General features: G+C 39.4%; 1 protein-coding gene across 4 annotated transcripts in view; it reads left to right on the top strand.

Annotated features, from left to right (window-relative positions):
- The window catches only part of PHTF2 (putative homeodomain transcription factor 2), a 225,666-nt gene that overhangs the window by 140,612 nt on the left and 67,665 nt on the right, over nt 1-17,389 (top strand). For 3 of the 4 annotated variants that reach the window (XM_030215752.1, XM_030215755.1, XM_030215751.1), the window contains 5 exons: nt 578-743; nt 1,815-1,979; nt 13,449-13,641; nt 15,451-15,609; nt 17,112-17,330. In XM_030215752.1, coding sequence (XP_030071612.1) covers nt 578-743; nt 1,815-1,979; nt 13,449-13,641; nt 15,451-15,609; nt 17,112-17,330 — 902 coding nt within the window. The remainder of the gene's footprint in view (nt 1-577; nt 744-1,814; nt 1,980-13,448; nt 13,642-15,450; nt 15,610-17,111; nt 17,331-17,389) is intronic. The other variant, XM_030215753.1, reaches the window with a different exon arrangement.

Raw genomic sequence — 17,389 nt, 5'->3', positions numbered from 1 at the left:
AACATTTACTGCACAGCTTGCACTTACCTCACATTATTATTTGCTGTTAAAGCACTTTAACATCAAAAAGTGTTGTATTTTAGTAAAAGGGCCCCTAAATCTTCACAGAGAGGGGTGGTGAACGCTTGGAATGCCCTCCCGCGGGAGGTGGTGAAGATGAAAACGGTAACGGAATTCAAACATGCGTGAGATAGGCATAAAGGAATCCTGTGCAGAAGGAATGGATCCACAGAAGCTTAGCTGAAATTGGGTGGCGGGGGGAAGAGGGGTTGGTGGTTGAGAGGCTAGGATAGGGGAGGGCAGACTTATACGGGGTCTGTGCCAGAGGCGGGACTGGTGGTTGGGAGGCGGGAAATACTGCTGGACAGACTTATACGGTCTGTGCCCTGGAAAAGACAGGTACAAATCAAGGTAAGGTATACACATATGAGTTTATCTTGGGCAGACTAGATGGACCATGCAGGTCTTTTTCTGCCGTCATCTACTATGTTACTGTGTAACATGATTTTGGCTTATTTCTGTAATTTCGAAAAGCAAAACAAGAGAAATAAGAACTTGTCTTGCTGTCTTTCCACAGTTGCCGCAATAGTGTTGTTCTCTATAGCTCCAGGTCCACATTGTGTCCCTCTAACAGAAGTCATTGGACCAATATGGTTGATGTTGCTGCTTGGGACTGTGCATTGTCAGATTGTTTCAACTCGAACCCCCAAACCACCTCCCAGCACAGGGGGGAAAAGAAGAAGGTACTGTCATTATAAAAGTCTTTCTTTTGAGTATGGATGCATGAAATTAATTCTGAAATGCAGATGTCAGTTATTTTGTAATTGTTTTTTATTCCAGTGATTTGCAGCTTGGTGTTTGGTTTGTTATTGTGAGCATTCTAGACATAGCATTTTGTGCAGCGCTATGCATGTTATAAAATTTAGCTGACTAGAGGCCTGAAGCTTCTGTTTTCAGTTCCTTAATATAGTGTTTTTGCCTTTCGCCTAATTGAAACTCACAGATCAAGTTATTGAGCTATTTATAATTGCATTTATTGTATATCTGTTGCTTTGCTTTGTCATTACTGTACCTGTTTCCATGCAACAGAAATGTCTATGACAAAGACCCCTCCTCTCCTCTCACTTTCATATGCCAGTTGCTTGGAAATGTTTTCTATTTTGAAACAGCAAGCACCTAAGTAAACCTGAAAGCTTTCATTTTGAGACAATATTGTTAAACATTAATAGAAGCTATTAAAATCTGAAAATATAGTTTTATAGGTTTACATTAGAGGACCTTTCAAAACTTAACTCAATTTATCCTTTTAGATCATAAATATCAGCCTTTTATCAAAAAATGGTTATACTTTGGGATTCATCTTCCAGTGTAATTTTTACTTAGTTTTGTAGAGCATATGTAATGTGTAATGTCATGGTCCTGTCCCTGAAGCACAGTGGTGCCAAAGCACAGAACTGTTGACTTTACAGTAGGACCCCATAAATTTATTAAGGACGCGGAGAAATTTTCTCATCCAAATGAATGTGATTATGCGGTAGAGGAAGAATGAATATTTCAGCTATCTGCTTTGATCATTCCTTTTCATTTTTACCACAGTATGAAAGCTTCCAGGTTGTTGTAGTTGTTTTCCTAAATAAATGACCATTGAGTTGTCATCCACACTTGATCCATATTTAAAGGTACAGTACAGAATGACTGAAGATTACATTTTAAAGTTCTTTTCCATTATTGCTGTAATTGCTTCACAATATTGCACTGCCATAGTTGATGTCAATGATAAAGTTCCCTTCCACTTTTAATCTCTTTTGCTGAAGGAAATTAAGGAAAGCAGCACAATTGGAAGTGCATAGGGAAGGAGATGGCTCTAGTACTACAGATAATACTCAGGAGGGAATTTTGCAGAGCTACGGTACAAGCACCTCTTACAGTGTTGGCGCTGTCCTCAGAGATTTCTGGCATGCTGCTTTCTTTTTATCAGGGTTTGTATTTATTCAAGCTCTTTGTGTTTTAGAAATGCACTATCCCTTTTCTGAAAATGATTAATCACACCAAACCACCATCTCTAAGGCAGTTCATGAGTTCAGTTTTAGGACTACATATATATATTTGTAAAGCTTTTTAGGATAATAAAAGTTTAAAGAAATTCAATATGAAAGCTTCAGAGTTCTTCAGTGTCAGGGAATATACAGGGCTTGGAGACTAAGGCTAGATATCGTCACTCTTAAAATGTAGCTAATTTTTCCCTGCTTATTCCAGTATACTTTTAGAAATGGACATTGTAATCCCCAGGCAGGACTTAACGGTAACATTTTACAGTAGTAGTAATAGCTGTATGTTCCTTATCTTCATTCCTCCTATTGTTATTTCCTTGCCAAATGATGTTAAACTGATTATTATCAGTCACTTGAAGGATGAAATCAAATTTTTGGTGGATGATATAATAACATTACATTCACCTGACCCCGACATCATATAAATCATTCACAAAGTTTTTGTAAAGGACTATCAGAAGGTGAATAATTCTTTAACGTGCTTTTAAAGTTCTTTCTAGAACATAGAACCTTGCATCAGAAATTGTCATTGGTCAAAATTCAGATGTGTTCTTTCAATCCAGATAATTTATATATTTATTTTTAAAAAGTGTATACCATCTTCCTGGAAAAAAGAAAATCATTCAAGGTGGTTTAAAAGCATAAAAAGATATATTCCATTGAAATTTTTTCTTTTTTTCAGTTTTCAAAGCTTTAATTTATTTTGGGGTACTTTTACAGTAACCTTAACTCCATGTGACCCATAAGTATAAAATAGTATCTGCAGCATTTAGCGAGTACTAAGCTTTAGTAAAAGGGCCTCTTTGTTCTTAAATAAAGATTATGGTATGTACTTTAATGGGTGGTTTCTGTCCCGTTCTTAGGGACTGAGTGCATCATTCTCAAGATGCTCCTTATCCCCCACTAGCTCTGAGGAACAGATCTAAGCCTTCTTACTACTACTACTATTTAACATTTCTAAAGCGCTACTAGGGTTACACAGCGCTGTACAGTTTAACATAGAAGGACAGTCCCTGCTCAAAGAGCTTACAATCTAAATTCATGGGATTTTATTTTTTTTTACTCTTCCCATTTGGCATCTTAACTTGAGAATAAGCTGAGATGGGCAGCTACAGAGCAGTAGGAAAATAATTGTACATACATAAAGAAACTGAGGGTGAAGGTTGGGAATTTAGATGATTTTTTTTTGTCTAAATGTAGTTTAATATTGAGCACACTAAAAAAAAAATGTCTTGGGTCTTACAAGGTATATGAAGTCAGTTCAGAGAAGTTTAAAAGTAGTACTGCTACTCTAAAAATGAAATGCTTTGCACTCATGTTTCTTTCTGTTTTGAATCATTTACATGAAAAACCTTCAAAAGAATTACTTCGAAAAGCAGTAAGACAAGTATGTAGGAGAGGGAGAAAAGCCCTGAAGTAGTGGTGTGTTTCCAAATGTAACAAACCAGGAAAAGGGATACTGCAAGTTTTTGTTTTTTGTCATGTGAGTCATTTTACTACACTAATGACATTGTGTAAGTCATGTCTGTGATTTATGTGCTCTGAAACTCTGATGAAGAAGGTCTGATACATTACATTTCTGACACAAAGGTGTCTTACCTCCTTTTCTTACTGCTGGCTTACATTATACTAGGTTTAGAGCTTAATAGTACACTTTGTTGTTTTAGGAAGTTATCAGTTTGTACAAAAAAAACAACAACACCAAGATGATTATATACTAGTAGTATTTCTGAATAAATAATGCCACAGTCTGATAACTTTTTTTTTTTTTTTTTTTAAGAAAAACGTACACAGATGTATTCCGATACTAGTTTCTGAACTGAATGTATCATACTTTTAATATGTACTATATTTGAACAGAAATATAATGTACAATTATATTGGACTAAATATATTTTTTTACTTCTTTTCGGGAGCTAATAGTCCAGAAGTATAGCTTTCAACCCCTTAATTCTATTTTTAAAAAATGCTACAAAACGCATGCAAAAATTTGGGCGTGCACTCAATTTGTGTATGCATGTTAATTGAATAATCTAATTAGCACCAGTAATTGGCCTTTTAGTAAGCAATTATTAGTACTATTTAGATTCAGTTAACATGTATATGTTTAAGTTTAGGCACGGGTCAGAAAAGGGGGGGCGCAGAAATGGGGAGGGACATGTGCAGATTGGAGGCAGGACTTTTAGTTATGCTTATATTTATAGTATAAGGGGGCTCCACACCTAAATATAGGTGCAGGCATTTGCACCACGTTTTCGTTGGTGCAAATGACCATGCCTAAATGTAGACGTGATCCCTGGGCTTAAGTGCTATTTGTAAACGACACGTAACTTTAGGTGCAGTTTATAGAACACCGCTATGTGCTTTAATTTTTGGTGCCAGTTTTTTAGGGAGAGAGAGGTGCTGGACTGTGGGCGGGGGCTGCTTGAGGGAAGGGACAGAGGTGTTAGAGCAATAGGGAAGAGGCTGGAGCGGGAGGGAAAGAGGTGCTGACTGGAGGGGAGCTGAAAGTTCTGGAACGCCTTGCTGATGAGGTAGCACCAATTAGTAGTGTATCTGGGTTTAAAAAAGGTTTGCACCAGTTCCTGATGGAAAGGTCCATAATCTGCTATTAAGATAAACATAGGGACAGCCACTTCGTATCCCCTGGGACCAGTAGCATGGAATCTTGCTACTCTTTGAGATTATTATTATTAACATTTGTATAGCGCTACCAGACGCTCGCAGCGCAGAACACCTGAAATAGAGAGACAGTCCCTGCTCAATAGAGCTTATTCTGTCAGGTATTTGTGACCTGAATTGGCTTTTGTTGGAAGCAGGTTAGTAGGCCAGTTGGGCCATCAATCTGACCCAGTATGGATTTCCTTATGTTCTTATTTGCCTCCAGCATTATGGTAGATTTGTAGGGTCTCCTCATTTCAGTATTAACACGACTTTGGAATCTCTATTGTGTCAGTTATACTCTGTTATTAGAATGTATTTCTATGGATCTTCGGTTATGGATGGAGTTGCCTGTAACTTGGGGTGGGAAATTAATCTCATTAAGATGAATTTGCTTCCCTTGACTGCTTTATTTGTCTCCGCATCTTCCTTATGCAGTTCCCAAAAGTACTGAGGTTGTTTCATAAAGAGGAGCTCAGTACTCTTATTTCTGAGGCACTGGTGGTGAATTCATTTTCGTTGATCATGAGGGGGCTTACAGGTCCTTCTAAGGCCTTTCCATTGCTTCCTGATATTCAGGACCTGATTACAGCAGAATGGGTCTCACCAGACGCGGGGTTGAGAGTGGGAAGAGCCATGACTCGATTATGCCTGTTAGCTCCAGAGGAGAAAGATAAATTGAAGCTTCCCAGGGTGGACTGTCTTGTTACAGTGGTGACTAAGAAGACCACCTTGCTGGTGGAAGGAGGCATTTCCCTAAAAGACCTACAGGATAGAAGGCTAGAAGGTTCGCTGAAACAAGCCTTAGAAGTGTCCTCTTTGGGCCTTCAAGCGACAGTGTACAGCTTATTCGTTTTAAGAGAATGTCTAAATTGGCATCAGCAGTCTGCAACACAAGACAGTTGCCATAACACCCTGCTAGAAGCAGGGTTGGCCTACTTGGCAGATGCTATTTATGACATGTTACGGGTTACAGCCTGCAGTATGCCTTTGGCTGTCAAGGCACGTCGGCAGGTTTGGTTTGCATCATTGGGTAGCAGATGCAGCATCAAAGTCACGTCAGTTAAACCGTCCTTTCAGGGCAAGTGACTATTTGGAGAAGATCTCAGTAACTTGGTGAAAGAACTAGGGGAAACTAAACCACAGCAGATGCTGGAGGATAAACCAAAAGTCTCTGGCTGTCCATTTTCAGGACGTCCTCAGTCATGAAAGGCCTAGGGTCTGGGACTTTGTCCAGGTTCTGGGGTCAATGACAGAGGCGATAGAAGTGGTACCATGAGTAAGGTCTCATGTGCGGCCTTTTCAGGAGTCTCTTCTCAGCCGCTGGTCTCCAGTGTTATAGAAGTATGACCTTCATCTTCCTTGGATACTGGTTGCCAGATGGAGTGTACAGTGATGGTTGTCACCCAGGAATTTGACCGTCGGAGCTCCCTTTCCGATAACAATGTGAGATGGTGACAATGGATGCCAGCAAGTTGGGTTGGGGAGCTCATTACAACTTACATCTGTCACAAGGAACCTTGATGGGTCTCAGTGGTTGCTTGGTGCTCTGGGCAGTGTGGGATGCCTTGCATGACACCTCTCCCTTTCTTGTGGGGGTCCCAGTCCAGGTTTTCTCTAGCAGTGAAACAGTGGTAGCTTATATGAACAAACAAGGTGGGACCTGCAGCCGTTGAAATCTCTGCTTATTGGCAGCTCACATTGCTGGGGTCCTTGAACGTGGAGGCAGACTTTGCACTCCTTGCATCTGGGAGAATAGGAACTATTCAGCCATGGTTTTCAGCTGATAGTGGACCGATGGGGTTCTCCGCTTCTGGACTAGATGGCGACTAAATTGAATGAAAATAGCCCAAGTTCTTCAACCGTCAGAAAGAACCGGGCTCGATGTGGATTGATGACTTACTGCAGCTCTGGCTGGACACACATTTATATATGTCATCCCTCCTTGGCCCATGGTATGCTACATGTTGAAAAGGATCACATTGTACCAGGATCAAGTAATTCTCATAGCCCCAGATTGGCCACAGAATCCGTGTTACGCAACCTGATTTGACTGATGGAAGTGGTACCATAAGCAATGGCTCATATGCAGCCTTTTCAGGATCTTCTCTGACTTCCGCAGGTGCATGGCCTACTGAAGTAAGGTCCGGTACTCATGGAGGATCCGTGCCTCTTGCTCTAATGGATTGGCCATTGACAGGGCTTGGTTGAAATGAAAAGGTTATTCTGATTTGGTCATTGTTACCATGCTTCTGGCCTGGAAATGCTATACATCCATGGTGTGTGTGAGGGTATGGAGGACATTCAAGCGCTGGTGTTCTGAGCGTGGACTTTCTCCCTTCTCAGATCGCACACTTCCTAGAATTTCTCCAGGCAGGCCTTCAGAAAGGATTGGCGTTGGATTCTTGAGGTTGGGGCTTTGACCTGTTTCAGGGGCCGACTACAGAAGACGTCTCTTGTGGCTCACCCGGATATCATTCAATTGTTGTGGGGAGCTGTCCACTTGCAGGCATTTCTTTTGTGCGCCATGTCCAGAGTGGAACCTTCATTTAGTTTTTTGGGCTCTTTAGAAAGAAAGGCAAATAAGGCAATACCTTCTTTATTGGACTAATTTAATATGTTTTTGACAAGAGTCAAAGGCAGAACCTTCTTCTCTGGTCAGCCCAGCTCCTCATTCTAAGCAAGGTATGAACTTTTGACTGGCTCCAAAAGAGCTTAGCTACAGTAAAAGTGACCATTCTGGACAGCGTACTGGTAGGGGAGGGGCAGCTGATTTGTTTCCAAGAAAGGTGGCCCCTTATAATCTCAGACCATTGGGTTCTAAAAATAGTCTGGACAGATTACACCTTTCATTGGTGAAGAATCCCACCAGATTTTCCTCTGAGAGCATCAAGATTAAGCTCTCAGCACCAGGAATTGCTTATATGGTATCTCCCTTTTGCAGATCAATGCAGTCAAACCTGTTCCACCAAAGGAAAAGTGTTTTTTTATTCCAAATACTTCCTGATCCCCCCCAAAACAGGAGGATTTTGTCCCATCCTAGACCTAAGAGCCCTGAACAAATATCTTTTAAAACAAAAGTTTTGCATTGTTTCGCTGGGCACCTTAATTCCCATGATTCAGGAAAATGATTGCTAAGTAGTAGTAGTAGTATTCAAATACATCCCAATTACAATTACAAGAAGTATCTAAGATTTTGAGTAGGAAAATACCATTACCAGTATTGTGTTCTTCCTTTTGGCTTCGCATTGGCTCTCAGGACGTTCACAAAATGTGTTCCAGTAGTCATAGCATCACTACACAGACTGGGAATGAATGTGTTTCCCTACCTAGATGATTGACTGATAAAGAGCACATCAAAGGAAGGAGCTCAGGTATCGGTGTCTAGCACTATTCAGATGCTGGAGCTACTAAGGTTTGTTATCAACTACCCAAAGTCCCATCTATGTCCAGTACAAAAATTGGAGTTTATAGGAGTCTTGCTACACATGACACAGGTCTGGGCTTTCCTTCCACAGCAATGTGTGGACGCTTTAGTTTACACTGTGCTACAAGTTTGCAAGAGCCAGAAGGTCACAGCTTGGCAGATGTTGAGATTGTTGGGCCACAAATCCTCAACTGTACATGTCGCATCTCAGTCTGAGGACAGCCCAATGGATTCCAGCTTCCCAACTGCCACAGGGAGCCTAGCAGATGTCATTACTGACACTCCTTCTCTTGAGAAATCTCTTGGGGACATCTTGAATCAATTTGACCAAGGGACTTCCATTCTAAATCCTTCCTCCCCACAAGACACTGACAACAAATATGTCCTTCTATGTTAAATTGTACAGCGCTGCGTAACCCTAGTAGCGCTTTAGAAATGTTAAGTAGTAGTAGTAGTATATATCTTTCAATTTTTTTTATATTGTCATCTTTTGCTCTTACCTGGTCTGAAGAAGGTGGCTCTACTTCTGAATACTTGTCCAAAAGTGTGTTAAGTTGGTTGAATATAAAAGGTATCACTGTATTTTCCTTTTTTTGTTTTGTTTTGTTTTATTTCTATTTATTACATATAATGTTGGTAACAAGATTTTTCTACCATACCTATCTTTTGATTGAACAGATGTTTTTATTTTGTCGGTTGAAAACATTATCTTGACAGCACCTTGTCAGGAAGTATTTTTTCACGGAGAGAGTGGTGGATGCTTGGAATGCCCTCCCGCGGGAGGTGGTGGAGAGGAAAACGATAACAGAATTCAAACATGCGTGGGATAAACATAAAGGAATCCTGCTCAGAAGGAAGGGATCCCCAGAAGCTTAGCCAGTGGTGGGAGGCAGGGCTGGTGGTTGGGAGGTGGGGATAGTGCTGGGCAGACTTATACGGTCTGTGCCAGAGCCGGTGGTGGGAGGCGGGGCTGGTGGTTGGGAGGTGGGGATAGTGCTGGGCAGACTTATACGGTCTGTGCCCTGAAAAAGACAGGTATAAATCAAGGTAAGGTATACACAAAAAATGTCACATGTGAGTTTATCTTGTTGGGCAGACTGGGTGGCCCGTGCAGGTCTTTTTCTGCTGTCATCTACTATGTTACTATATGTTAAACGGGGCTGAAAGTACCTGTGTTGTGGAACATTGCACATAGGTTTAGCCATGTTATGGGAGGGCAGTTTTCAGATGACTAATTTACATTGGTCTTTGCCTTTGAAATTTTTTCCCAAGTTAGCTTTATTAGGATGTTGATACACAATGATACATTTCCATTTTTAATAACATTGTCAGATCTGGGCCCCTTTTCATTAAACTTATATGATCATATATGACATTTTACTTGTTAGAGTAGGTCATTGCTTCTGAATCTTTTTGTGGCTATAACACCATGATTGTAACCAAATAAAATTGTGTGATCTCCCGGAGGTGCAGAAAAATGATGGGAGAGCCCACCCAGATCATGACCTTAAACATGAATTTTGTGACCCTGTTACAGGTCCCAACACAGTTTGTGAAGCTCTGGAGTAGGTTATATTTCTTTATTTATATCCCACATTTCCCCACCTATTTGCAGGCTCAATGTGGCTTACAAAGTACCGTAAAGGCGTTTGCCATTTCGGTTGATAACAAATAGAAGATTGTGTTGTGGTCAGATGAGGTAGATAGAAGTGAGTCAGAGTTATGGGTCAAGGGGAGAAGATAGTATGTTGTCCAGTATGATCTTTGATTATGTTTTGTTGCTGGGTGTGGGGATTTATGTTGGATCAGTGGGGTAGGCTTTTTTGAAGAGGTGGGTTTTTAATGATTTCCTGAAGTTTAGGTGGTCATATATTGTTTTCACTGCATATGAAGTGTTTGGGCTGTAATAGCATGTGGAAATATTCCCATACTGATGAGTTTGGCTGTGTCTGTTCGTGGAAGGCTTGTAGATTTTATAACATACTCCATATATTCTTTCCATATTATACCCTACTGCTTTAAAACTAAAATGGCTATGTGCCTGGCCTATCAATAAAAATTCAACCAGTTCACTATGGTACAGAATTGTAGAACTGGATGAAACTTCACTGAATGTAAATAGTGTATTTGAAAGCCAAGGGTTTAAGCCAATTAGACTTTGTTGGATTGCCTCCTTGTGATTTGCTCAAATCCATTAAATAATGAACATTGTATCATCACCCATTTAGTATGTCAATAGGAATCCCTAATAAATGGACATATATACTGGTGGTTATTAAAGGAAAAGGCCTCGACAATCTGTGGCTACTATTACTCAGTTTCTTATTATGAAAATGCACATTTGACACCTTTGAACATTTTTTTATTCATTTATGAAGGTTTTGCATCAATTGATAAGGTTGTTTTTGGCCGATGATTAGTCTGTTACCTGTGAGCTGTAGCAAGAAAGCTGATTAATAGTAGCCTTTTCCCTTAATATTCACCAGTATAGAAGTCCATTTAACAAGTTTGCTAGATTTATGGGTTTGTTTTGTGACAATTACAAGTTCTACGAAAATCTCCCATTTTGTCAATAGAGTGATATCAAAAAGAATGACATTAAATTTAATTAAGTTTCTAAAATTAAGATTTATGCAGATTAGTAGCATGAAAATAATCCTCCTTTACCCCTTTATACTAATTTGGGCAAATTTAACCATTCTTTTCATTCACAGTAGTGATGGAGTGGTTCTCATATTAAAAGGTAGAAAGATTACTCTCAATAGCGTAAAATGTGCATTACAGTGTTAAGGATTAAGGGAAAGTTTGAAAGAAAAATGGAAAAGTTCATTTTTATGCATCAACAAAAATATAAATGCTTTTGTTATAATCCTGTCCTTAAGAAATGGGTGACATCTCATCGACATATTACGTCTTCATCATTTATGATACTATCCAAAATATGATTTTTAAAATATTTTTTCCTTTATAACTGTCCTATCTACAGGATGGGATTTGACAAGCTTGACCAACTTATACTTTCTATAATTACGACTCTCAAACTTGTTTAATTGACTGTGACAGACTTGATCAGAATTTCTGAGCACCTTCTAAATTTGTCTTGTCTTGTGTTATGTGGAATCTCTGCCATCATATTGTTTGTGATGTGTTATGTCGTTTTTCTCTTGCTGCATCATTGAAATATGAAATAATGCCCAAATTGCCAAATACAAGCTTTTAAAAATGAGGTTATTCTCTTCCTGTGTATCTTTTTTACAATTAACCTTTTAGACTGTAAAAGCTTGGCCTGGCACAAAGTTGCTGAGGCTTTCGCTTGTATATAGGCCAGTTATTGAAATCCAGTTCTTGTTAATAGGAACCAAAAAACATCATTATTTAGAAAGTCATTTTGTAGCCTACATAACACAAGTTAGTGGTCTTGCGCATATTCCCATTGAGTAGGTTTCCATATGACAAAACCCCATCATAATTGGCACTCTTAATAGCAGTCTTGGAATAGAGCAGGGCTTCTTAACCAGTGATGCCTGCACCCCCAAAGTATGCAGGAAGAGGTGCGGAGAAGGATCTTGACATCTGAGGCAGTTTATTGCAATTTTCTAGACAGAGTAAAGGCAGTTATTGGTAATATAACTGTGCACTACTGTAATTTTAACAACATGCTAGAAGATAGAACTGTTAGCTGTTAACATCTAGCGACTAATGTAGCTGTCAGTAGTCACTAGTGGACACATGGTTTAAGAAGGGTACAAGAAGGTCTCACTGATCAGTTAAAGCAGTGTGGGAACTAAAAAAGTTTAAGAAACTCAGTAGTAGAGGCCAAAAATTGTACCAGAATGAAAACTGAGTTGTCCTCACTTGCTAGCAAAACTGGATGGAGTCACATTGACAGGAGAGCGTGGAAAAACTTGTACTATCTCTGCTCAGGTTATACCTGCTGTATGGATACAAAGGACTTCAGTTTCTACTGCTCTCAGTCCAGCACACTCACGAGTACTGAATTTACCATTAAAAAAAAAAAAAAAAGCTATTCTCTTCATTATCTTTGTTGGAAGGCTGGATTTCTATAGCTGAATCATGGTCAGCAACTTTGAGAGACTGATACTTGATTTATTCTAGCCAATATCCCTGAAGATGAAATAAATAAGTTAAAGGTTTACCTTACTTCTATTTCCATCTGTTTGCTAATATCTTATCTTGAACATGTCCATGATTTTAATGGCCACAACACCCAAGGGCTACACCAAAAAATTTACTAATTCTAGTTTGTATATAAGATTTTTTTTTTAAGCTTAAGCAGGATAGTAACAGTTGGTTTGTGTTTATCAAGCCAAAAGTTGTCTAATTCTGTACAGTTTGACTGTAAATCAGTTTTTGATTTGAGTTATTTGGAAGTTAAGCCTGCAATAATTTCAAAATTTGCAATACAGAATGGCAGGTTTTTGTTAGCGAAACAAAGCAAAAAGCTCCAGGAGCCTTTGGAACTGGGATAGCAACTTCTTTATTCAAAAGAAGTCGCTATCCTAGTTCCAAAGGCCCCTAGTGCTTTTTCAGTTGTTTGTTCTTTGGTCTATGCTTTTGGATTCCCTCTTTTTCTTTTGCAAATAGCAAAACAAAAATATTAATCATCATTAACTTCATTGCTGATAAAGTAACTAAACATTGTGTGACTTCAAATTTGAATTTATGACCATAGCAGTCTAAGTTCAACATATTATATTGTCAGAAAAGTTACAGAAAATTAATATTTTGGTATAATCTTACATTACTTTTGATGCTCTAGAACAGTGTTTCCCAAGTACCCCTTTGCCAGTTAGATTTTCAGGATATCCACAATGAACATGTACAAGATTCATTTGCATACACTGCCTCCATTGTATGTAAATCTTTCATGCATATTCAACATGGATATCTTGAAATCCTGACTGGTAAGGAGAGTGCTCCAGGACCAACTTGGGAAAACACTGCTCTAGAATAATATTATCAAAAATCTATACATTTTAAACCTTTTAATACAAGTTTTGGCCACTAGATAATGACATGTTCATTCAGTGCCTGAAGTAAATGGTTTGCTTGTCTTGTGGCTTTAGATTATCTGCTATAAAATAGTGCTGTCTGTTCTGGTATTGCATTTCTGTGTTTGAGAAAGATGATTGAAAAAGACCACCTTAGCAGACCATTTAAATAGGAGATGCCATTGAATGAGATCCATCCTTTAATCAAATATGCCTATTCAGTGGAATCAAAAAGAATAACTGAAATGAGCAAAGATTAAATGAATCATTTTATGACCTTTTTTTTTTTTCAATTAGATCAAAGAAAGCAAAGAATTCAATAGATAAGTCAACAGAGACTGACAACGGCTATGTCTCCCTTGATGGGAGGGTGACAGGCAAAAGTGTTGAAGATGGCGTGCATGCTCATGAAACTCCACATGAGTTACTTAGACCAGAAGAAGGAGGCTGGAGCACAGGAGCCCTCAGGAATACTAACAGTCATCATAAGGTAAGATGGCCAAAAAACAAGGTCTGGTAGTTGGGTTAAGGTGTCTCAAGAGAGGTAGACTGGTGTGCAACATAGGAAATATTTCTTAATAGAAAGGGTAGTGAATAAATTGAATCACCCACTGGAGAGCTCATGAGGAAAAATTTCAGATTCAACAAAGTATGAGCGAAACAGAGAAACATTCAGTCTGTGTGTTTTGTGAAAAGCAAGCAGGCTCTGCTTGTCAGGGCAGTAAGGAAAGATCGAGCATAGTGAAATGCTATCTTAGAATCCAAGAGATAGGATGAATGGCTCTTTAAGTCTTGGAGAACTACATTTCCCAGAAGGCATTGAGACTTTCAGCTCAGGAGACTTAAGCCAAGAAAAAGCCTTAGAGCAGGGGTTCTTAGCCTTTTTTAGTTCCTGCACCCACTTTAACTGATCAAAGAAATCCTCGCACCCCTTCCTAAACATATGTCCACTAATGATTACTGACAGCTACATATTTTGCTAACTGTTGGCTTCTAACAGTGCTACCTGCAAAAATGTCGCTACAATTACAGTAGCATACAGTTATGCCACCAATAAATGTCCTAAAACTGCCCACTCTGAACGTTTCAAAAAGTTTGCCTCAGATTCAAGACCCTTCTGGAATCTTGTTTGACTTTAAGAACTCCTGCCTTAGAAAGTGTGTCAGCCAGCACCTTGTACAGTTGGGAGTAATTAACAGCAATGCAGCTTGCTAGGGTGATAAGTTAAAACTGTTAATGTTGTTGCAGAGAGCTAAGAGGCTTCCTGCTGAAGATGGATAAAGGGGGGAAGCTCCATATGGAAAGATAATAAGGAGAGAGCAGAGATGTTTCCTAGAAAAGCTCTAGGGCTTATTTGGTGAAGCCTAGGCAGTTGGATCTTCTTCTTTCACATGTCTGTTAGCTGGCAGAAGGGGCAGTAATAGCCAGCAAAGAAGGCAACTGCCTCCACAGTGAGTACCCAAGGACTAAATAGGAGGGAGGCAGGGGTTCCAGGGCTAGCACCCAAAAGCAGAAGAATTCCTCAGGGGCTAAGAGAAAAGGAAACAAAATGATCTTGTGTTTCAAGGGCTGATGCCGTAAGAAAGGGGGGAATGTACCCTAGTAACCAGTGCTGACAAGCAAATGGTTTATGTGTTGAAGCTGGGGGCAGGACTACAGTTTTGTGTGCAAGAAGACAAACCGAAAAAGAGAGTAATGAATGTGATATCCTCTGGTGTTATAGAATTGGGCAGAAAGATTTAGATGACTGCAGCCATGGTGGGCAGTATAGGAAAGTGTAACAAAGAGAGGGAACCAAGTACAAAAAGACCAAACAAAAAAGAAGAGCACAAAGGGCCTTTAAAAACGGGAAGGAACTCAGTTTTTTCATTAAAATAATCCTTTAATGGTGAACTTTGATTGAAGAGAGACCCGACACGGGCCGTGTTTCGGTGCTGCCGCACCTGCGTCAGGGGTCACACCAATGACAAAGGAGGCTTCAATAGACAAATTCTTTCCGAAATTTTGTATAATATATTCCTCCTCCGAATAAATTGGCGAAACTCACACAACAACAGTGGCACCCTTTAAAGGGCATGATATCAGCTCTAGGCTTTTTTCTTTGTCTTCCTATTCTGGCAAGGAGACATCTCTCACTGGTCTGGTAGGATTTAAAGAAAGGAAATTAGCAAGTAAGTTTAAATTTCTGAGTTTGAAAGCATCTTAAATTTTAAGAGTATTTCCAACTGAAATGGATACAAACGATAGTAATTTAGGGGTAACAAAATTAATGTCTTGACAGTCATATCTGTTGTTTTAGGAAGTACAGCGGATGGTTACCAATATCTCAGATGAGGTCTCAAGTGAAGAGGACCCCGAAACCGAATACATACTGCGTTGCAATGTGGATCGTGCTTCTAGTGATAGCCTCCTTCGGAACAGGAAAGCTCACCACTACAGGAAGCACTACTCCACAGAGGTGATAGTCTTTTGATAATACCCGCTTTTGTGCTCTTTTGCGTATCTATTCAAACACTATGTAATGACCTACTTTTGTTATGTTCATGGGCATTAAAACAATAAATGTGCTGCACTGGTTCTGTAAACATAGAGGGGGCTATTTTCAAGAATCATCTACCTGAGTAAATGCTGATTTACCCAGGTAAAAGGGCAGTCTGAAAATCATCCCCACCCTTCTCCTAGCTCAAAGTACAGGTGAGATCCCGCATCACATGTACTTCTAGCCATATTAAGAGGTGGCATTGCTGGATGCATGTTTAAGTTGCAGGAGGAGAATGATGTCATTTTTAAATCAGTGTATGATATTTTTAATTCAGGAAGTGTCCACAGAAGAACCAGATACAAATGTACTTGAGTATTTTGTACCCACAGCAGTTTTCAACATGAAAGTAAATGTATACTTTTACTTTGAAAATTGGTGCATATTCAAGTGCCCACAGACTTTGCAGCAATGTTTTCAGCTTGAAAATTGCCTCATCTAGAATGCAGCATCATCTGAATGAAATTTTCAGAAGGAAAGACCGACTTTTGTTTTACACTTCTGAACTGGATTAGACTACATTAATTTTTTGTCCAGACCATAATTCAAAGTAATTTGAGAAATGACTCGAGTCTGTGTTGAGGAGGTTAAAGTACTAATTGTATTTATTTGGATTTAACTCACTCCTTCTTTTCAGTAGTAGATCAAGGTCAGTTACATTCATGTAGGTATTGATTTCCTTGTCCCTGGAGGGCTTACAATTAAGGGACCCTTTTACTAAAGCTTAGCACATGCTAACTGAATTAGTGCTCGCTAAATACTAAGAAGCCCATAGGTATAAAATAGGCTTCTTAGCATTTAACACGCACTAAGCTTTAGTAGAAGTTCCCCTTAGTTTTTACCTGAAACAGTGGAGGGTTAAGTGACTTGCCCAAGATCGCAAGAAGCAGCAGAGGATTTTGAAGTGGGCTTCTCTGGTTGTGCACCCAGTGCTCTAACCACTAAGCTACTCCTTCACTCCACTAATGAATGCGGTGAAGATGGAAAATAAAGGGAATATTTGGATTTTAAAGCGTTAAGGATTCTTTTTTCCTTGAGGAGGCGTGGGACAAAGTGACCTAAACATGCTAGAATATCTTCATATGACCTTATTGACTTTATCAAAGGTGACACTGCAGTGCCATCTTTTTTGGCTGGATAAATTATCTTGCTTGGAAAGCATTTATTCACTGTGGAAAGAGGGAGGGTGAAATTTGAAGATTGTCCACAAAACTACGAAAGTTTTTATCTCTTATGAGGTTTCAACTATAATTGTGCTTATTTTAATTGCAGGCATATGAAAGATAACCAGTTTTACATAATTTTGAATGTAACTGTTCTTAATCACAGAGATTTATTTAGAAATATTCAAGTGTGGTGATCAAATACATGAAAAACCTTCAACCAATGCAGACTAGCCATGTGAATATTTTTTTCTACAGGATGCCCCAAAATCAGGTACCAGCTGCAGCTCTCGGTGCTCCAGTTCAAGACAGGATTCAGAAAGCACCAGACCAGAATCAGAAACAGAAGATGTACTGTGGGAAGAGCTCCTGCACTGCACTGAGTGCCATTCATCAGGTTCTAGTGAGAGTGATACAGAAATTCCTCATGCTAATCCATGTGTGAAAAAGGAATACCGAGATGATCCCTTTCAACAGGTTGGCCTTTGCAATTATATTAGGTGTCAAGCTATTCAAACTAGAGAGCTGCACGGCTT

The sequence above is a fragment of the Microcaecilia unicolor genome, chromosome 10 (genome assembly GCF_901765095.1).
Source record: "Microcaecilia unicolor chromosome 10, aMicUni1.1, whole genome shotgun sequence".
NCBI lineage: Eukaryota > Metazoa > Chordata > Amphibia > Gymnophiona > Siphonopidae > Microcaecilia > Microcaecilia unicolor.
This window is presented reverse-complemented; position numbering and strand designations above follow the sequence as displayed.